The 22,165-nt window shown below is 57.5% G+C and overlaps 1 protein-coding gene across 1 annotated transcript in view; it reads left to right on the top strand.

The window, feature by feature from the left end:
- LRP5 (LDL receptor related protein 5) overlaps nt 1–22,165 on the top strand; it is a 114,409-nt gene that overhangs the window by 13,542 nt on the left and 78,702 nt on the right. The window contains exon 2 of the mRNA XM_066252255.1: nt 19,756–20,152. Within this exon, the coding sequence (XP_066108352.1) occupies nt 19,756–20,152 (397 nt within the window). The remainder of the gene's footprint in view (nt 1–19,755; nt 20,153–22,165) is intronic.

Raw genomic sequence — 22,165 nt, forward strand, 5'->3', positions numbered from 1 at the left:
CTGGCCGGGAATTGAACCCGGGACTCCTGCATGCCAGGCCGACGCTCTGCCACTGAGCCAACCGGCCAGGGCCTAAACAGAATTAAAAAAAAAAAGATTTTACTTATTGGTTTGAGAGACAGGAGAGAGAGAGAAAGGCAGGGGAAGGAGAGGGAAACATCAGCTCATAGTTGCCTCTTGCCTGCACCATGACAGGCCGAGCCCAGGGCCTCGAACTGGCGACCTCAGCGTTCCAGGTCAAATGCTGTAGCCACTGCACCACCACCGGTCAGGCATGCGGGATGTTTTCCATGAGCTTTTGGGAGGGTAAGCCCTGAGAGAGCATGGCCCTTCCAGGATAGCCCCCATGAGTGCCTGACGCTTGTTCCCATGGAGTGATCACTGCCCAGGTCTCTGCGGGCATGTGCTGAGCAGCTGGTGGACTCTGGGGGCCCCGTGCTGTGCTGTGGGTGAGCGGGCAGTGCCAGCACCTGACCTTGGCTGCTGTGAGCCTTCCGACCGCCGCGGCCCCCTCCTTCAGGACGCGCATCATGCCTGCGGAGGCCGCTGCAGCCCGCCGTTCTTGCCTGACTCTCTGCCGCAGCTCTTAGTGTGGGCCAGACCGGAACTGCCGACTGCCCGTCCAGCTGGAGTGTGGCAGGGGGGTTTGAGGTTTACAATGGCTTTTAGGGTGTCACTTGTATTTGTACAGGGTCCTCTCCAATGAACCAAGCAGAGTGTCCGCTCACAAGGGCCGAGATGCTGGATTCCTAGCCCTGCTAGAGAGCAGCCCGGGATGCAGGGGACATGTTCGTGGGCCCCTTGCCCAGAGAGGACCGTGGTCTGGGTCGTCTTGGTGCAGGCGGTGGCGGCAGCACTGTCTCTTCCTATGGAGCTGACGACAGCCTGTGGTGATGTCTGTGAGCGGCCCCAAAGCATGTCAGCCTTTGCCTGGGCCCCCAACCTGCTGGCCTGGGTACAGAGGCCTGTGTCCACAGGAGAGGCTCAGAGATGAGATGGGCCCATCTGCTGCCGGGGGCGGTCTCTGCCGGTGTCTCCCAGCCGCCGGCAGCAGAGTGGGTGGAGTGGCCGGCTGAGGGTTTGCCTACTTTCGGTTAATCCCCTCATCTTTGTCAGAAGGCGCGTGCGCAGTGAACGGTGAGCTGCATGGAGCGTTGCTTGAGATGAGAGGACAGAACGGAGTGCCATTTCCATCCCTTGGGCTCCCATTTCTAGTTTTTTTAAAAATGTTCCCTCTGTTTGAAAAAGTAGACCCTTCCGAGGACAGTCCACTTGCTAAGTGATCACCGCTCCTGCGCATTGATCCAGACACGCATGGCCGCCACGCATGGCCGCCACGCATGGCCGCCACGCAGAGCCGGTGGAAGCGCTGTTGCCGGGTTTCCTTCCGCCCTTCTCTCTGGAGTTCCCCTTGGCTTTTCCGCAGTGAAAGCGCCTGGAGGAACCAGTGCACCTCGTGGTCGCTTGCACTATGGGCCTGACAGGGAATAACATATGGGGGGTGAAGCTGGTGGCTCCAGGATTGAGGGGGGCGCGGGACTTCGGGCAGGCACCCTGCTGCACCATCCGTGAGGGTCCAGAAGGGCCCGCTCAGAGCCCTCCCCTGGGTCCGCATTCCTCCCACTGGCTCCTGTGTCCCGCCCGGCCCAGTTCCTGCGCCCACGGACGACCTTCCTGTAGCTTCCTCTCTGTGCACCAAAGCCTTCCTGGTGCCCCGCTGCTCCAGGATGGAATGTGGCCGAAGGTGGGGCCCCTGTGCCTGCAGGATCGTGCTAGGGAACCTCCCGGCCGTGGGCCTGTGTGGGGCGAGTTTTCCAGGATCTCCGGACAGGGCATCTCTAATACGGTTGTAACCATGATAGGGGCTTAAGGTCCCTTTCCATGGCTGGGATCTCTGAAGGTGGTGTTTTCTGTGGGGAAACATGGAGGGTCAGGGTGTTTCCGAGCTGCACGGGCTGTGTCAGCAGCAGAGCAGGGTGGGGAAGGAGAGAGGAACGCTGAGTTAGGAAACTGTCCTAGTCCGGGGTGATGAGGTCCTTTGAGTGACAGGGGCACATTTGGTTCAAGTGGCCCCCTCCCTTGGCTGTTTGTAGATGTGTAGAGGATTTGGGCCTCGTTCACTTCTTGCCTGTCTATAGTGCCTATGGCCAACGTGGTCAGTGGACACTCAGAGGGGAAGACCACTCTGCCACGGTGCATGGGGCACCAGCCGATTCCCTCCAGAGGTCACGCCCAGTGCCGGCCTCCAGCGTGGAGCCAGAGTCACCAGGGTCACCATCGCGGGCACCCCTGGACTGAGTCTCCAGTTTCCTTCCCTGATGTCCCCCCTCCTGCCCCCAGGTTTCCTGTGAACAGCTGAGAGGCTGCCCAAGGAATCTCAGCCGGGAGCCTGGGACCACCGGCCCAGCCCTTGGGCCTGGAATCCCGGGGCCCCTCCACCTGTTGTGGCTTGGCTCACATTCCTAGCTCTCCTCTGCTCTGTGGCTGAGGGCAAGCGAGTTAACCCCTTTGGGCCTCCCATTTCCTCACCTGTTGGGGTGTCATCACAGCGCCCCCACGCAGACACACCTGAGGACGCGGCGGGGTGAGGCTGTGAAGTGCTTGGTAATGGCTGTCGCGTGTGCTCAGTAACCAGCAGCTGTTAGAATGAGGGTGGCCGGTGGCGTTGGTGTTCTCTGGGGAGGGAGCCCTTGGGTGCCCTGGAATCCGGTTCAGCTTGGCTGGAAAGTAGCCTCGTGGAGGCCGTCTCTGCTCGGACCTGTAGGGCCACCTCCCGCGAGAAAGTGGAACAGCTGTTCTTTGCCTAATGGCTGTGTGGAGCCTGAAGGTCCCGGGACTGATAATGCTTCCTCGTCTCCGTAGAGCCAGTGTTCATTCTGCAGCGGGAGGCCGCGTGGGGTGGGCGCCGGAGCCCCGTGGCCAAGGCAGCAGGTGCGGGTGGCACTTCTCTGGCCTCTGCCAGCAGCCGTGTGACCAGCAGAGGCCGTTGTCTATTTGTAGGCGCTGCCAGTGGTCCCCCCTCTGCCTCTCCCTCCTGAGGGGACGTTGTCAGGCACCCTGCTTTTCTCCGTTCCTGTTGTTTTTCTGCTGGCAGCCTGCTAAGGAGCCAGCCTGGCCAGCTCACAGGGCCAGGCTGCCTCTCTCCAGTCCCTTTGCCTCTGGTGTCTGCCCACCCTCCCTTCCTCTGCCTCTACCCCCTGCCCCTCTCCCTTGGTCAGCTCCCCCCATCCCCCAAGGCAGAAGAGGGAGCCCCTGGGCATCAGTGCGAGTCCCCTGGGCTGCCCTTCCGCATCCGGATCGGGCTCTGCACCCAGCAGGCACTCTGAGTGAGAGCTGCCCTCCAGCTAAGGGAACAGTGCACTGCCCTCTCTTCTATGTGGAGGGTGCAGCCCCTAGCTCCCAGCCCTCCTGCTGCACCTGCCCTCTGGCCATGCGCCCGGGTGGGAACTGCCTCCTCTGGGCCGGACAGGCACCCGGCTTTCCTGACTTCCTGTTGTTGCCTCTGGCCCAGGAGTAACTTAAGCCTCCAGCAGGTGTGTGCTGACTTGCTCCTGTGTGCCCAGCTCTGAACTAGGCCCCTGGGAGCAGGCTGAGCATGGGCAGGCAGGGGCCCCGTCTGGGACAGCACGCACTGACCCTCTGCCGGCCAGCGGGGTGGTTGGTTGTGCCCCAGAGGTGAGGGCTGTGAGGGGGGACGCCATCTCCCTCCCCTTCCTGCTGTCCGCCTCCTCTGCCACCTGGACCCTGGCTGGTAGGCTGCTTGGATCAGTCTCTCCCTCTCGGGAAAGTGCTGTGACTTCTCTCCCTGCGGTGGCCTCTCTTCCTGCACCCATGCGACCTTCACACCAGCCCCGGAGGCACGGAGGCCGGCTGCATCTCCATGGTGACTGATGACGTTCTTCGAGGAGCTGGCATTTCTCAGTTCTGAGTACCCATGCGGGTCTGGGGGCTGCCCGTCAAGTTCACCCAGGACTAGCCCCGCTTCTCCTGGGAACCAAGCTAAGCGGCGGGTCTGGAGGCTCAGAACTGGGATGTTGGTTTGCAGAGTGGACCAATGAGGCAGGTGCTCTGTCGGGAGCTTTCGGCCAGTCATGTTGGAGACATGCAGCTCCACGCTTAGAGTTCCTGGGGCACCATGTGATTTTCACCAGGGGTGTCTCCAGGGGGTGTGGAGTCTCGTGTCCGGGGTAGTTGTGTGGCTTTAGTGCTCGGTAGGTCCACACTCCCATCCTGCAGATGGGAACACTGAGTCTGAGGAGGACCTGGACCTTGCCCGCTGTCACACACAGTGGTTGTCGTTCCTGCTCACTGTGGCTGGTGGGGGCAGGGGTGGGTTGTCTCTGAGATGAGCCAAAGGTTCTGCTGACCCACCAGCCTGGCCCGGCCCTCCGGGCGGCAGCGTGCATCCCTTCTTCCTGGGGACAGAGGGGTTGTCCTGGACAAGACAATGGTGTGTGGTCAGGGGGTGGGAGGGCACAGTCCTGAAGGGAGCCAGACAGGCCACGGGCTGTGCCTCCTCCGTGGCCTGTGGGAGAGCCCCTGAGGGACGGGTCCACTGTCTGGATGCTGTTCTGTCCCCGTTACCCCCACCCCCCGCACTGCACAGAGATCGGCTATTTGATCACCCCATTAGGAAAAATAAATGAATTTTCAAGACCGTGGAAAGAACCTGGTCATTGATCAGCTGATTGTAACTTGGGGCCAGTTAGCCGGTACCCTTGTGCTTCAGTCTCCTTGTCTGTAAACTGGAGTGACAGTCATGCCCCTCTTTGAGGACTGAGTGATGTCAGGTACGAGGAGCAGCTCACACACTACAGCTCTGAAGCGGCACTGCAGGGTGGAGACCAGGACGCATCACCAGGGGCTCGTCTGGCTTTCTCTGTGGAGCATTCTGCTTCTTCTTGACGGCCCTGTGTGCAGAGTCCTGGCACACTGGAAGAGCTCCACGCAGGCCCTGCGGAACCCTCCTTATGGGGGCCGCCTCCTTCTTAACCATTCTCCACACCCGACGCTGGGCTTGGTTCCCAGGAGAAGCGGAGTCCGGTCCTGGGTGCCGGACTTGACGGGCAGCTCCTAGACCTGCATGGATACTCCGAACCGAACCGAGAAGTGCCAGCTCCTCACAGAATGTCAGTGCCCGAGAGGCTTCCGCAGGGACCAGGAGGCAAGAGGTGACAGCAGGTCACGGTGAGGACATCCGAGTTTTATCTGACGGTCTTCATGCGTCCATGTTGCTGGACAGACCGGCCCTGAGGCCGAGGTCTCCCAGGTAACGATTTCTTTTTCCCAGGAACAGGAGCTCTCTCGAAAGCAGAGCCTCCCAGTTCTCCCCATAAAAAAGGATTTTGCAGCATGATGGTAAATTTGGCACGTCCTTGTTACTCTGATTTTTTTTTTTGGTGTAGCACTTAGAGAAAATAAAAGCTGGTACAAAGGTATGTTTGTTTCTGAAGTGTGTTTCCTTTCTCAGATGTTCTTTTCTGTCAGTTCCAAAGTGCACCGTGGGCTCACCGCTTCAGTTTCCTCTGCAGGCGGAACAATGAGATCTCTGTGGCCGTGCGGGGGACCTGCCAGTGGGCCAGGGGGAGGGCCTCTCCTGCCGGGTGGAAACAGCCCGTCCCTGCCAGCCTGGAGAGAGCCCGCGGACTCCCGGGGGTTTGGCGGTCTGCTTGGCCATTGTGGTGCCTGGCAGGGTGGTGGTGGCTTCGAGAGGCCCTTCAGTCTGCACCTTTGTTCTGGGTTCTGGGGTTTGCTGTGTGGCCTCAAGCTAAACGTTGATGTTTGCGTGGCATGTGTGGACCCTGGGACTTGGTACTGTATCTGTCAGCCTGCATTTGACCTGGCCCCTTCTCTCTCCTTGCTTGTCTTTCTGGCATTAAACGCTGGTCCCTGCACATGGGGCAGGTCTCATGGACACCCAGAAACGGCCAGAGAACCAGGTAGGACTGAGTGGGTGTCCCCAGAGTCCAGTGGCTGCTTGGTCTGTCACTGCTTTCTTGAGACCAAGTGTGTGTGTGTGTATGTGTGTGTGTGTGTGTGTGTGCACATTCACATGCACGAGTGTGCTCCTTGGGAAAGCTGTGAACCACACACATGCATACACATGAACACACAGGATCACATTCACGGGACCCACAGAGGTGTCTCCTTGGTGATTTCCAAGGATAAAGAACGGACCCGGAAAGGCTTCCTCGCGGTGGTTTTGACAGTGGCCTCCTTGGAGAACGCTCTCTGTGGGAGTCGCGTTATTTGGGGCATGCATTTAACGAGACCCTTATTTGTTCATCGATGCACCCTGCCTTAGATCACCCGCGATACAAACATCTAAACTTGATGGATGAAAGGAGGTGACGTTGATGGCGCATTGACCGCGGAGCAGGCAGGTTCTAGGAGATGTTCCTCGATGAGCTGATTTGCCCCTTCCAGCTGCTCTGGAGGCGGGGGTGCCATTACTACCCCATTCTATAGGTGAGGAAACTGAGGCTGGGAGAGCCCGAGGAGCTTGATCAGGGTCACGGGGCACTAACATGGGCAGGCTGAGGCTCCAGTGCCCACTTCTGACTTGCTGTTTGAATTATAAAGTGTTTTTCTTTCATCTCTAGGGGAAATAGGCTGAAGAGCCCCTAGTGCATTTAGATAAGTGTGGTGCAGGCCCCAGATCTCAGTCTCCTCATTGAACAGATGTGGAAACTGAGGCCCAGGGAGAGGCGGTGCCACCTCCTGTACGAACCTGATGCCTGTTTCGATGGGGGCGGGGGCTCAGGATTTGGGGTGAAAGCTACTGACTTGCTTTCCACCAGGATGGACCAGCAGGGAGTCAGCTCCCCTGTCTTGGGGCCCCAAGTCCCTCTGGATCCCAGAACCGTTTCTCTCAATCTTTGCTGTGGCCTTGGGCCACTTCCGGGAGCCTGGCAGGCTGGAAGCCATGGAACCGAAATGGTATGTAATCAGAATGCTATATTTTGTCGAAAATAAGAATGTTAGTAACAGGCTGGTTTCTGGCAAGTCCAACTGGGACTCTGAAATACATATTTTTCCCTCTTCTGCCCTAAACCTTCTAATTAGAGAAAAGGCGCATTTGCAGATACACATCAAACCTCGTATTGTCTCAAAGCTCATCCTGGGTATTACTGAGTCGGTAACATCTGGTTGCTAAATGAGGGAGAGGGAGTGTTTGTGCACGTGCATTCGTGTGTGATCACGTGTGCGATCACGTGTGCATGTACGTGTGTGCAGATGAGTGAGGGAGAGACAGAGGTGCAGTCTGCCTGTTTCATTCCGTCTCGGGCCCCTGGGCCTCTGTTTCCGCACCCCCTACCCCACCTCACTGCTGTCAGGTAGAGTATATATGAAATGTGTAGATTTGCCCGGTTAAGACATACTTAGCAGGGGAAATGGCCTTCAGGGAGACGTCCTTTCTCTCGCAGGAAGGTCCCTCCTGAGCAGTGTTCCGTGACCAGACCTGGACGTCTACCGCCATTCATGGGCTGGATTTGGGAAAAGGTGGTTTGACTCTCTGGTTACTGGTCCTGGTATGGGATCATCCTCCTCTTGCTGGAGTTTGACCAGATGTCAGGCAACACTTCGAACCAGCCCTGGGGCGCAGTGGCCTGGTGTCCTGGTCCGTGGGGTCACTCTGGTTTTGTGCTGTGTGTGTGGACAGGATGCCTGCTCATCATGTCCGTCTGGACCTGTGTCCTGGAGATTGTTGGGCCATTTGTATCTGGGATGGTTTGTTGTACACACACGGTTTCCCAGTAACCAGAGGGAGAAGTCCCTTCCTCAGGGCAGACATCTAGTGGCCGTGGCCAGCAGGCTGCCACGTGGTGTGTGGAGAGTGGGACGCCGAGGTGTGGCCCCGGGCAGCCCCCAGCCTCTGTGGAGGTCAGTCTCCTCCGTGAAAAAGCCTGGAGGCGCTGGGGGGGTCCGCGCCGCACCCCCCAGCGTTCCAGGACTCTCCTAGCCTTTGTCAGGTCTCTGCGGAGGACGGGGCCTCTTCCACCTGACTTTTGTGTTTTTCATTTCACTTGGCCTCTAGGCTGGTATTTTTAAAAATGTGTCCCCCTGGGTCAAAACTAAAAAAGTTTCGTGATGAGATACATTGGGGAGACCCTGGGATTGAGGAAGTGACCTAGGCTAGGCTGCCTCCAGCGACTTCTCAGAGCCTTTCGAATGGTCCTTAGCCAGCCAGGCTGTTCCCCTTGCTGGGCGCCCGTTGCAGTTGGGAAGGGAGACCAACGGCCGGTGTGTGAGCTGGCTGTGCCCAAAGTGCTGTGCGGTCGCCGGCACTGGGTATGGCTGCCCCCTGTTTGTGGCGTGGCTTCACCGGCGTCACCTGGGGGAGGCAGCGCCCTCCCTTGTGAGTACTGAGTACCGTGAATGACCCAGCTAGGTGTCTGCGTTGAAGGTCAGTGTGAGCTCCCAGCCACCGCCGGCGGGGGATTTGCTGAGATTTGTCTGCTGTTACATTCCTTGAGCGTCCTGTTGTTGCTTTGGGGAATCCGCCCCCCTCCAGATAGGCTCAGAGTCTGGAGTCTGTAAGACGACAGGTGGCATCGTGAGAGGTCGTGGAGGAAAAGCCCAGCTCGGGAGGGGGGCCCGTCCCTCGTCCTGCCCGTCACAGGCGTGCTACGTGGCCTCAGGGAGCGGCGTCACCTGCCCCAGCCTCGGAATCTCCATCTGCTAAAGGTTAGACTAGACCGCGCCTCCCTCGTGGGGCTGCCAGGATACGGCGGGGCCGCCAGAGGGTGGTCAGCGCGCAGCAGGCCCGCAGCAGAGGCTGGACTCTTCCCCTGCCCGCAGCCAGTACGGTCTGCTGTCCTGTGTGGGTGCTGGGCTGGCGGCTGGGAGCCGGTGGCCGAAATTTGCAAGATGGGAGGATTTTTTTTTTTTTTTAGAGACAGTCAGAGAGAGGAATAGATAGGGACAGATAGACAGGAACGAAGAGAAATGAGAAGCATCAATCAACAGTTTTTCGTTGTGACACCTTAGTTGTTCATTGATTGCTTTCTCATATGTGCCTTGACCGTGGGCCTTCAGCAGACCGAGTAACTCCTTGCTTGAGCCAGCGACCTGGGGTCCAAGCTGGTGAGCTTTGCTCAAACCAGATGAGCCCGCGCTCAAGCTGGCAACCTCATAGTCTCGAACCTGGGTCCTCTGCATCCCAGTCTGACGCTCTATCTACTGCACCACCGCCTGGTCAGGCAAGATGGGAGGATTTGATGACCATCTGATGGTCATGTCCTGGGCTGGGGGTGACCCTCTGCTGGACGGGAATTAGGGCCACACTGTCATTTTGGGACGGGCCCAGGCCACTTGGGCCAGAGGCGGAACCCTCAGAGTGACCTTCAGGGGAAGTGGGCTGCCCTGCCTGACACCCACGGGTCCTTCTAGCGGGCACGGGGTGGGCCTGTGTCAGGTCCTAGGTCTTCGTCTGTCTCCCAGGATGTTCCCAGAGCAGCCGACCGATCCAGACTCCCTTGATAGCAGAGTTCCCATCACGTCCTCGGCACGGCTGGGGGTCCCCCACCGTGTGCACCCATCCCCCTGTGTGGCGGAGGCTGGGAGCCCGATGTCCTGTTTATTTGTGCTCTGAGGTGTAGGAAACAAGCCACCTCCTTTTCTTTTTATCTTCTGCAACTGATTTCTTCTTTCCTGCTCCGCCCCCCTGACCTGACCCGGGCTGCTTCCTGCCCGCCTGCTTCCCCGACCTCTGCAATGTGGTCCCTGCACGGGAAACCTGCTCGGGCCTCAGGGTTAATTGCTGCTTTCCTAGGGGGCCGTGTGTGCCCCTGTGAGTGTGTGAGCATGGGGATGTGTGTGTCAGGAGTAGAGAGACGGGCTGGGGGGCCGGGAGGCCGGGAGGCCGGGAGGCAGCAGGAAGGAGTTGACTGTGTCAGGAGCCGGGCCTGGCTGGGGTCCTGCGGAAGGCGTGTGAATGGAGCGGCGCAGGGGGTGGCACTGGGACCCCGGCAGGTGCCACATGAGTGTGGGGACAGGGTGCTGACGCCGTCCTGGGCTGGGACTGGAGAGCTGGGGGATGAGAGGTGGTGACCTTTGTTCTGCAGCCCGTGACATGTACAGACCTCGGGAGGGCAGCTTGATGCGGGTCCCCAGCTCATTCACCGTGTTAGCCCAGGCTGAGAGCAAAACTTCCTGCGTTCTGGAAGCTTCTTCCAGCTGCTTCCCAGCCTTCACCTGCCCGCTCTGCCCCTAGGTTTATCCATTCTGAACTCCCCACCTTGGTGGTTGTGACAACAGCTCTTTCTAAGCTGAGCAGCCTTGGTTTGGGAGGAGGTGGGCGTCCTTCGGCAGGGGTTACGGTCCTATCTGTGTCCACCTTGGTTATCTGCATCTATCCTGATCTGAAGCAAAATGTGGTGTATATTCATAACTTTTATGCAAATGTCAACAGCTCACAGACGGACTGGTTTATCGTTATCGTGACAATGCCTGCAATGGGGAGGTGGAAGGAGGGACTCTACTGGAAACCCTTTGGCTGCTGGGCCCTGCTCTGCAGGGGGCCCTGTGGGTGGCATTGATCATCTCTGCCCTGAGGCGGTGGGCTGTGGGCCCTGCGGGGAGGGCACACATTCAGGGAGGTGGGGCTTAGCTGGGCAGGCTCATGGAGGACCCAGGCTTCCACCAGGGGCAGGTGTAGCGACCATGGCGGTGGAGAGGTCGGGATCCGGTGGGATCGGTGTAGGGGAGCCTGGGGGGGCCAGCTGAAGGATTTAGGGGTATTCCCTGGCTTAGTGGGTCCTGGGGTGCATGGCTGGGTGGGGCAGTTTAGGGGGGCTCTGACAGCTTGGCCGAGGTGGAGGTGAGGGGACTGGAGTCTTTCGGGGTCTTTGGAGATGTTACCGAGGATCCCATGTGGGCTCAGCCCCGTCAGGCCTGCAGGTTTGAGTTTGCTAAGCTTCCCATAAAAGGCAGGGCCTCTGTTCAGTTAGAGGAAGCCTGAGGTTTTATTATTGTCGTAAATGTCAAGTCTCCTTTGGACTACATGCACAACTGCGGAGTTGTGTCACCGGGTCGAGCCTGTCTGTGTTGGGTAAAAGACCGAGGTACACGTGGAATTCTGCCACTGGATGAGGGGTCGTCCTGGATGCACGAGGGCTCACGTGGCCGCTGCCTCCGTGAACTGGGTGCCGGGGACAGGAATGTGGGGTGGGTGTCCCGCGGCTCCAAGGAGCTTACACATAAAAGTGTGTGTTGGGTGTGTCGTTTTTCCTCCACCTTCATTAAGGAAGTTCCATGAGGAGCGGAGGTCTGACTTTCTGCGAATGTGGTAATGAAGCTTCCAGCCGTTCCGGGATCTCCGAGCCTTGCCCCGGGCGGTCAAGGGAAACGGTCCTTGTATCCACGTGGGGCAGAGGGTCCTGAACTTCCGTGGAGCCGGGCGCCCACTTCACACGTGCTTGTGGGACTGCCCCGCTTTTCCCCGTGGCCCCCACCATGTTAGCCAGATCTGTGCCTTTCCCTCGTTTCCTCTCAGAGGGGAAACAAACTTTCCTGCCTGGGGGCGGGTGGGGGGGGCTTCCATGTCTCCTGAAACATTGACCCCACCCTATAGCCCAAGGATCTTCTGAGGCAAAAAAAAAAAAAAAAAAATTTACCGAAAGGCTTAACTAAAGAAGATCTAAATTCGTGGTCATCTAAATTCTAGAAAGACAATGTCACAGAGCTGTCACTTTCTCCCAAATTGATCTATAGATTCCATACGATTCCCAACAGTACAGTCTTAACCCATTGAATGACCTAGAGGAATAGGAGGCGAGTCTACACTGTTTTAAATAAATGAATAAATAGGTTGTGGACATGCTTTAAGGACTGGCCACCATTTAAAAACAAAATCATGAATGGAGGCTGGAACTATATAGTTCTAAGTTATTCTTTTTTAATAACCAACAAGAGTCTACAATATCACCACACCCTGTTTTTATTTATTTATTTACTTATTCACGTTATTTTGAGTTGTGTTAAATTACCCATAACGTGAAACTTACCATCATAACCACAGTGTCCAGATCAGTCGTGTGAAGTGCATTTTGCATTGCTGGGCAGCCGTCACCTCCCTCCGGCCCCCACCATAATTTAATAAATGCTTAAAGCCAGGCTTTCCCACAATAAAGCATTACTATATCTCTCTCTGTGTCTCCCCCCCACAGCTAAGCTGTGACATTGTTGCTTTTTGAACATTGTAAAGATGTTACATAAAACGCCATAAAAAGTTGCAGTAGATTTTGTAGAACTCGGGAAGGTAGTTGTAAAACGTGAAGAGCAGGGGGGTGTAGCGGGCTCGGGACAGCTGGGACGGCCTGGAGGAGTGAGCAGGAGGGACCGGTTTGGCCGGCGTCAGACGGGTGACAAAACCCTTCTTCTGCTTGGGCGCGTGGTGTTGGCACAGGGCTGGACAGGTAGACAGGAGGACAGCGGAGGGAAGGCGGGAGCGGACCCATCGTACTAGGAAGTGTGGCCCTGGGCAGAGGTGGCAGGAAGGAGCTCCTGCCCCCGGGGATGGGGGCACGAGATGGCGCGCAAAGCGGGTATCACTTTGAGCAACTCAAGTCAGAAGGCACTCAGAGCTGTTGGGCGTCAGGGAAGTTTATGAGCCGTCGTGAGTGGAGTTAATTAACTTGAGGGCGTAGATGCATCTTGGTGGCAGGCCAGGACGTGCTCAGCATTTGTTAAGTCTTGTTCCTCTTTCAAGGCTCCCGTCTCCCCTCCTCCAGGAAGCCTGCCAGGGCCACCCATAGCCAGCTCTTCCTCCTCCCAGAAGACTGCCAGGTCCATCTGACGGCTCATTCTCCTCCAGGCACCGCCTGTCCATGTCACTCATCTGCCTGTTCTTCTTGCGTAGGCGGCTCACTGCGTGTGTGCGTGTGTGCATCTGTGTGTGCAGTGTGTGTCCTGGCCAGCTGAATGGAAGGCTCCTTGAATTGTGGCCCCGTGCCGTCTTCCATTTCTTGGCCTTCCCCATCAGGCTGGCATGGGACAAAGGACCCTTCCTGACCGATGAATCCATAGTGTGCATCCAGGCCCCAGCCTGCTCCAGTGAGCAATGTAACGCTTGGTGACTATCAGTAAGGCATGTACTTAAAATGGGGCTGATGTTGGTGTCGTAGCAGAGGATTGAATTACCTTGGGTTGGGTTGTGTTTAGTGTAACCATGTGAACAGTGGAGAACACAGGCTATCGGAATGGAAGCCCAGACATCTCTCATGAATTCTATATATAAAAACTGGATATGCTTACCGGGATTAGAACGGGATACTGGCACTGGGGCTCTCGGGCTCCTGATTCTACTGCGGCGGGGGATCTGTGAGGGAATCACGGGGCTTGGTACCTGAGGCAGGAGGGGGGGAGTGGCCTTTCCCGGACGCTGATTGGCCGAGGGCCTTGGGAAGGCAGAACCACTCCGGAGCTGCTCCCGCTCTCCTGACAAGGAGGTGCAGAGAACCCACGGGACCTTGTGGGGTGTCCTGAGGGTCCTGCTAAGCAGGGACTGTGTGAGTCTGGAGTCATGGGGACAGCGAGCCAGTGCCTGGGAAGCCAGGATGAAGGAGGGATGTCACAGGGAATCCAGTGGGCTCGGGGTGCAGTGGAGCCTTTAAAAATTTTTTTTATCGAGGTGAATTTCATGGAACATAAAATCAGCACTTTATTTTATATTTTTTTGTATTTTTCTGAAGTGAGAAGTTGGGAGGCAGAGAGACAAGACTCCCACATGCGCCCTACTGGGATCCACCTGGCACGCCCACCAGGGGGCGATGCTCTGCCTACCTGGGGCATTGCTTGGTCGCAACAGGAGCCATTCTAGCGCCTGAGGCAGAGGCCACAGAGCCATCCTCAGCACCCGAGCCAACTTTGCTCCAATGGAGCCTTGGCTGTGGGAGGGGAAGAGAGAGACAGAGAGGAAGGAGTAGGGGGAGGGGTGGATAAGGATGGGCGTGTCTCCTGTGTGCCCTGGTGGGAATCAAACCCGGGATTTCCACACGCCGGGCTGACGCTCTACCATTGAGCCAAGTGGCCAGGGCAAAAATCAGCACTTTAAAGCAAACAATTGAATGGCATGTAGTACACGTGTGTGATGTCGGGAAGCAACCACCTGTAATTCCAGAACATTTTTGTCACCTCAGATGAAAACCTGTCATTCCTCATTTCCCCCTCCCCCAGCCTCTGGCAGCCACCAATCTCTCGTCTGTCTTTATGGACCGGTGGGCTATCTGGGACGTTTCACGGGCACAGGATCATGACGATATGCACCAAGCTTCTGCACGTCGCATAATGTTTTCAAGGTTTATCTCTCTCGCAGCGTGTCGGTACGCCATTCCTTTTTGTGGCTGAATATTCTGCGAGGCACGTTTTGTGTAGCCTTTAGTCCGTGATGGATGTTTGGGCTGTGTCCACCTCCTGGCGATCGATCATGAAGAATGCCGCTGTGAACATGTGTGTCTAACTAGATGTCCCGAGTCCCCGTTCTCAGACTTTTCGGGGATAGACCGAGGAGCGGGGTTGCCGGGTCCGGGGTAACCGTGGGCCCCTTTTGGGGCCTGTGGGATTGCTTTCCCCGGCAGCCCACACTGCCTTTTCAGAGTAGTGAGGAAGCTGAGACTCAGAGGGGAGATGAAAAAATCTTGCTTCCAAATCTCACAACTGGAGGCCAGGCTGGGATTTGAACCCAGGTCTCCGAGTCTGAATCCGTGCCTTTTCCTTTGTTAGCAGAGCTGGCCCAGGACGGAATGAATGAAAAACATTTATTTAATTACAAACACCCTCTCCACCACCACCACCTGGCTGGCATTTATTGAGTGCGTACAATGTGCTGTAACTGGGCCTGCCTTGGTAGGAATCGTCCTATTTAAACAGTAATGACCTCCGTATCACAGACGGGACGTTGAGGTCTGAGAGGCCCAGGTCTGCGGTAGTGTCCTGCCCTGAGCCGTCACCCCGTACTGGCTCTGGGGCTCACACTTGGCGGGCCGGCCTGGCCTGCTTGCCCTTGCGACGTGTGGGCCTGAAAAAAGAGGTTTGTACAGATAACTTTGTAGCAACCTGAGTGGAATCTGGGGTTCCAGCATGAACGCCATGTTTGCCTGGAGACTCAACAAGGTCACCTTCGCCTTCCCCAGCCTCCTTTTCCGACCTTGACTCCTCACCTAACCCTTTCTCTTCACCTCAGTTCCAGGGCACCTTGGGGCCGAGGGCGTGTGTTTTTTGTCTTAACATTTTCTGATGGGACGGCTCTCACGTTCTCATTACTTGAATGGACACAACTTTCCACGGAGAACAATCTTAGTAGTGTGCCCTGATATTGGGGATATTTTGCTGTTTTTTTTTTTTTTTTTAATTACAAAGAAGGCTGCAGGAAATACTGTGCTGGGACCTTTTCCTTCTTTGGCTGTTCCTGGGGGGTTGGTCCCCAGGGGCAGGGTTTAAGCACTTTATGGTCCTTAGTCCCAGTCGCCATGGTGGGTTTTTTTTTATTTATTTTTTAAAAATATTTTTAACATTTTTTTTTTTTTATACAGAGACAGAGAGAGAGTCAGAGAGAGGGATAGGGATAGATAGGGACAGACAGACAGGAACGGAGAGAAATGAGAAGCATCAATCATTAGTTTTTCGTTGTGACACCTTAGTTCATTGATTGCTTTCTCGTATGTGCCTTGACCATGGGCCTTCAGCAGACCGAGTAACCCCCTTGCTCGAGCCAGCGACCTTGGGTCCAAGCTGGTGAGCTTTGCTCAAACCAGATGAGCCCGCGTTCAAGCTGGCGGCCTCGGGGTCTCAAACCTGGGTCCTCCGCATCCCAGTCGGACGCTCTATCCACTGCGCCACCGCCTGGTCAGGCCACCATGGTGTTTTCAGAAAGGGTTGTCCTGGCATCTGCAGCCGCCAGGCGTCTGTTTTTCATGGTGACCGCACTTGGGTCCTGGAGCTCGCTGGTGGCCGGGCCAGCGGTTCAGGCTCTCAGGCTGTCCGCCATCCCCTCCTCTCCCTTCTCACCCGGTGTTGTTACTCCCTGGCCAGAGTTGAAGCCACCAGCCAAGAGATCATCCCTGGGTGGAGTGACCTTGGGCAGCGCAGGGCAGGGCACCTGTCCTCTTTCCCCGGGGGGTGCGCAGCCGCCACCCCTGACCTGCAGAGGCTGTGAGAGGAGAGGGTCTCAGGCAATGGCACGTCCCTGGGGGAGGAGCACATGGCACGATGCCAGCCTCCTCCCGGGTGCTTCACCCCAGGACATTCACCCTGGCTGTTCCCTCTGCTGGGGACACCTTCCTCGGGGCTCCCCCCCTTCAAGCCTCTGCCCGGGGCTCCCGTTCTCAGTGAGACTGCCGTGACCATCTTATGTGAAGAGGAACCCCCAAAGCCCTTGCCCTGCTCCGTTTCTCCAAACCACAGTGGGTACGTTCCAGTGTACCAGCACGGCCCGGCCTCTCTCGGCGATCACGTGCCTGCGTCCCCCACTGGAGTGTAGGACACGCGAGTGGGTTCTTGGTTCCGTTGTGTGTGCCCAGACGGAGCCTGTGCCTGCTACGTGACGCTCTGCCGCTGCCTGGCCTCGGCGGCCTTCTGCCTCTCCCCACGCCGCGTTCCCCTCTCCCGCGTCGCTCTGTCTACCCTGGTGTCCCTCTGTCCATCCGTCCCGCCCCCAGCCTTTCTCCACCTGTGTCTCCCAGGTGTCCCCATCAGCACGGGGCCACATTAGCCGGGGTGGCCTGGGCCCTGAGGAGGGGACTGAGTGGGAAGTTGCTGTGTGTGCTGCCGGCGGGAAAGGGGGTCGCCACCCACGCGGAAGCCCCACCTTGCTGGGAGCTCCCAGGTGATGGGGAGCGGGAGGGGCTGCCCCTGGAAACCTGGGCAGTAGGTTTCTAACCGTCTCTGAGGTGGGAAGGGCTCCTGGGACGAGCCTGCCTGCCAAGGCCCGTGCCCGCCTGGCCGCCGCCCCTCCCGTCTCTGTTTGGGAAGCACAGGAAATTGAACACCACCACCCCCATCTGCGGCCTTTGAAGGGCACACCTGAGCTACCCCGAGTGTAAACTGTGGGGAAAATGTGGTCTTTCCAGTTCGGGAAGAAAGAATAGAGCAGAGCGAGGAGGATTTTTTGTGTGCCTGGGGCAGCTTTGAAGAGCTCCCTGCCATTCCTCCCAGCCCTGTCCTTGTCCCTGTCCCTGTCCCTGTCCGCCTCTAGGACCCTGCTCCAGGAGAGGGTTTCCGGGGTTTCTGCCCAGCAGCAGGGGCTGGTGCCTGGCCCGGGGGACACTGCCCTCGGCCACTTCCCCTCCTGGCAGAGAAGCAGCCTGCAGGCGAGTCTTGTCGGGCTGTCCACCTGTGGAGGCTCCCACTTGGGTGGCATTGGGAGACGGCACCCCTCCCGAGACCAGAGGTGCTTGGTTAGAGTAGGAGGAAGAGTTGGTGTCCTCTCCCTGCCTGTGTTAGCGAGGGGTTCTCAGGCTAGAGCTGGGCCACCCCGGTACGGCAGCGTCACGGGGCCTTGGGACAGCACCCTTTGTGCCCGTCTGAGTGTATGTTCGTTCTGGGGGGAGGGTCAGCTTCTGGGAGGGCTCTGTGACCCTAGAACGTCAAGAACCGTGGTGTGGAATTTCGGCTCAGCGTCATGGGCACATCACGTCACGTCACGTCACGTCACGTCATCCTGGCATGAGCCGGGGACCGTGCCGCAGGGAACCCGGGGAGCCCAGGTGGGATGGGATTCCTGGTGATCCCTGCTCTCGTCCTGGGCACATCTTAGTGACGGTGAATGGGAACGAGGTCTTAGGAGGGCCAGGTCCCCTGGGTGTGCCGTGGGGTGCCCTCTGGGTCTCACGCATGGCTCTCTTCCCTGTGAAGGTCCCCCCTCCCCACCTCTGCTCCTTACCACTCTTCCCACGGATAGTGCCGGACACTCCATGGTCCTGGGCTTACTCCCCTCTCTCTCTGCCCTCCGTGGCTGGCATCTGACCCTCGGATGCAACCTGACTATCGGCCAGGCCTCCAGTGGTCGGCATCACTGCTTCCGCATGTCCTGGAGCCCCTGGTGGGGGCGAGAACGGGACCTTTCTGGATAAGCCCCCGTTTTCCTTCTCAGCCGTCACAGAGCAGAAGTCACTCCCTGTCTTGAAGTTGGGGTGCTGCTGGTGGAGTGCGTGGGTGAAATGCAGACACCTCAGTTGGCATTTCTAGAGCAGCGGCCGCGTGCTGGCTCGGGGCGGGGGCGGGAGTGTTCTTAGATAGGCAGGTTGGCTCTCTTGGAGTGCAGGGTCCACTGGGACCCTTGGCACGTTGGGGAAGAGCCTTGTGAGCAGCTAGGAAGACAAAAATTCTTTTAATCGAAGTATTATAAATAAGTACTCAGAAAAGTGATGCATTTTTACAACCTGGATATACCTGTGCGGCCAGCACACCGGGGGTGTTCCCAGCGCAGAGGCCTCTGGAGCCCTGAATGGAGCCATGCGGGCTCCTCAAAGCTTTTTCTTCCCCGTCTGTAAAATGGGTGTAGAATCACCCGCAGCCCAGTGGTCGTGGGGCTAGGTGGGGTCACTGTGTGTCCATGCAGAGAGCCGTCAGCCAGAGTGCTGTTGGTGGTCGATTTGCACCTGCTTGGGCGGGGGGTGGGGTGGTGGTGGTGAGACTTGGGGACAGATGTTCTCTGGTGGCCAGCTTCCCCTTGTGAGAAGTCAGGATGCCCAACTGAGATGTAACCATAACATCCCCTTGTTTGATTTTTACACCGTCCCTCCTGCAGAGCTGACATGGTGGTGGTGGTGATGGTGGGAGTGACAGAGCCCCATGGGGCGTCATGCCCACAGATCCCCCATGTGTCTTTTTTTTTTTTTTTTAGTGAGAGGAGGGGAGGCAGAAACAGATTCCTCATGTACCCTGAAGAGGGCCCACCTTGCAAGCCCGCCAGGGGGCAATGCTCTGTCCATCTGGGGCCGTTGCTCTGTTGCAACTGGTGCCATTTTTTAACATCTGAAGTGGAGGCCATGGAGCCGTCTTCAGCACCCGGGCCAACTCACTCAAATTGAGCCATGGCTGCAGGAGGGGAGGAGAGAGAGAGAGAGGGAGAGAGAGAGAGAGAGAGAGAGAGAGAGAGAGAAGTGTGAGGGGGAGGGGTGGAGAAGCAGATGGGTGCTTCTCCTGTGTGCCCTGGCTGGGAATTGAACCTGGGACATCCACATGCCGGGCCAACTCTCTACCACTGAGCAAACTGGCCAGGGCCCTCCATGTGTCTTCTCATCTTCAGAGGAGGGGCCAGGATTTGAGCCAGGCGCTTGTCCTTACCCTCAATGACACTAGGAGCTCTTGAAGGGGTTTGAGCAGAGGGTGGCATTCCAGAGGGGGAACCCTGAGGCTCTGTCTGGCATGGGCTTCAGAGCCAGGGCTGTGCCCACATGTCCCCTTCTCCTGCATCAAGCTGATGAAGATGTGACTTCAATGCCACCCCTGGAAGGCCGGCGTGGCCTGGTTGTGGCAGCTTGTGGGGAGTGGTGGGCATGGCGGGACCCACTGGGGTCCGGGTGGACAAGGGGCAGCCCTTCACGGCCATGGTGGTCACAGTGGCAATGACACTGTTTGCCCTCTGAATGGTGAGGCTTGGGCTTGCCCAGGCACCGCCCTGGCGGTACCTTAGGGAGTGGCAGGAAGGCATGAGGGCCTGGGGACAGGCCAGGCGGGTGCCAGCACGGTCCAGGCCAGGCGGGTGCCTGTGGCTCAGCCCCTTGCCCTCACGGGCTGCTTCTGTTCCCACAGCCTCGCCGCTCCTGCTGTTCGCCAACCGCCGGGACGTGCGGCTGGTGGACGCCGGCGGAGTCAAGCTGGAGTCGACCGTCGTGGTCAGCGGCCTGGAGGACGCGGCCGCGGTGGACTTCCAGTTCTCCCAGGGCGCCGTGTACTGGACGGACGTGAGCGAGGAGGCCATCAAGCAGACCTACCTGAACCAGACGGGGGCTGCCGTGCAGAACGTGGTCGTTTCCGGCCTGGTGTCGCCCGACGGCCTGGCCTGCGACTGGGTCGGCAAGAAGCTGTACTGGACGGACTCGGAGACCAATCGCATCGAGGTGGCCAACCTCAACGGGACGTCCCGGAAGGTCCTTTTCTGGCAGGACCTTGACCAGCCTCGGGCCATCGCCTTGGACCCCGCTCACGGGTAAACCCGGCTGCCTCTCCCCCGTGGCGGGCTGAGGGGTAGGGTGGGGTGGGGTCCTGGTTGCCCTCTTGAACTAAGTTGAGCCCAAGTTACTTTGTCAGAGAAAACCTGGCAACCTTAAAATGAGCTCACCTTTTAGGATTTATTGTCGTTGAGATTTCCTCCCCATTGATATTCCACAGTTGCACTTCTTTTTTTAAATACTACGTGTGAGCCTGACCAGGCAGTGGCGCAGTGGATAGAGCGCCGGCCTAGGATGCAGAGGACCCAGGTTTGAAACCCCAAGGTCACCGGCTTGAGCATGGGCTCACCAGCTTGAGCACGGGGTCACTGGCTTGAGTGTGGGATCATAGACATGTCCCCATGGTCGCTAGCTTGAGCCCAAAGGTCGCTGGCTTGAAGCCCAAGATCGCTGATCTGAACCCAAGGTCGCTGGCTTGAGCAAGGGGTCACTTGCTCTGCTGTAGCTCCCTGGTCAAGGCACATATGAGAAAGCAGTCAATGAATAACTAAGGTGCTGCGCCTGACCAGGTGGTGGCACAGTGGATAGAGCGTCAGACTGGGATGCAGAGGACCCAGGTTCGAGACCCTGAGGTCGCCAGCTTGAGCGCAGACTCATCTGGTTTGAGCAAAAGCCCACCAGCTTGAACCCAAGGTCACTGGCTCTAACAAGGGGTTACTTGGTCTGCTGAAGGCCCGCGGTCAAGGCACATATGAAAAAGCAATCAATGAACAACTAAGGTGTTGCAACGCGCAATGAAAAACTAATGATTGATGCTTCTCATCTCTCTCTGTTCCTGTCTGTCTGTCTATCCCTCTCTCTGACTCACTGTCTCTGTAAAAAATAAAAATAAATAAAAATAAATAGCTAAGGTGCTGCAATAAAGAATTGATGCCTCTCATCTCTCTCCCTTCCTGCCTGTCTGTCCCTATCTGTCCCTCCCTCTGACTCTCTTTGTCTCTATCTCTGTCCAAAAAAAAAAAAAAAATCCACATGTGAGGCAGCTGAGGTGCTTGGCTTTGGATTTGAACCGTTAAGCCTGTCTGATGTGTAAAGCAGGGCCCCGGGATGGGGAGGGCAGGCCGATGGTGACCGGGAGTGTGGCTGCTCTAACGGGGGACTTGGCCTCTTATGCCCCTCTTATAACTGCCTGGACTGACAACAGGTGGGAAAAGGGGAACTCCTTGTCCAGGATTAGAACTGGCTGGGGCGTCATTTCTCTGATCTGTCCCAGAAGCGCTTTGCGCCCCTGTCTGAGCTCACCGAGGCCCGTAAAGATGCAGGGCCGGACCCTAGGTGCCAGATGGGGTTTGTGAATGGCAGGAGAGCTAAGAACGTAGGCAGGGTTGAAAGGTTGCGATGGAGAGATTGTGGGGAGATGGCCGAGCTTCACCGGCCAGGCTCATTCCAGACTTTTCCGAGTGGGAGCTGTGTGCTGAGCCCTCCGTTCCCTCCTCCCACAGCCCAGGAGTGACAGGCCCTTCCCTGGGCGGCACCAGGCCCGGTGACTGGCTGCTGGCGGCCACGCACCCTCTCTGCAGTGCTCTGCTGCTTCAAGCCATCTCTGACATCGTGAACAGAAACACAGTAGCTCTTTGTTTTGGTGGCAGGCCCCGTGGAAACACTCTGTGTGTTAGTTCACTTCATGTTACCGCACCCCTTTGAGAAGGACCAGCCTCGGCCTTTGCGGATGACGACCGTGAGGGTGGACTGTCTGAGGGACACGCCTGAGTTGTCCAAGTTGGAAAATCCCAGAGATGGGATTTGAACCCAGCCCTGTCTTGACCGGGAGCCCATGCTTGTGACTGTTTATGCTGCCCACCGGCCGGGGGGCGGGGGGGATTCGGAAGCTGGGGGAGCAGGCAGGGTGAGGGGTGCTGGGTAGCTCAGTCAGTCCCTTTACATCGGCGTGTTGACTTAAGCAAGTGATTAGACTAGCTTCTGCTGTCCAGGGGTACTGGTCTGTGTGCAAGCTGTGTGTGTGTGCGTGTGTGTGTGTGTGTGCACATACG

Source organism: Saccopteryx bilineata, chromosome 1, assembly GCF_036850765.1.
Source record: "Saccopteryx bilineata isolate mSacBil1 chromosome 1, mSacBil1_pri_phased_curated, whole genome shotgun sequence".
NCBI classification, from domain to species: Eukaryota; Metazoa; Chordata; class Mammalia; order Chiroptera; family Emballonuridae; genus Saccopteryx; species Saccopteryx bilineata.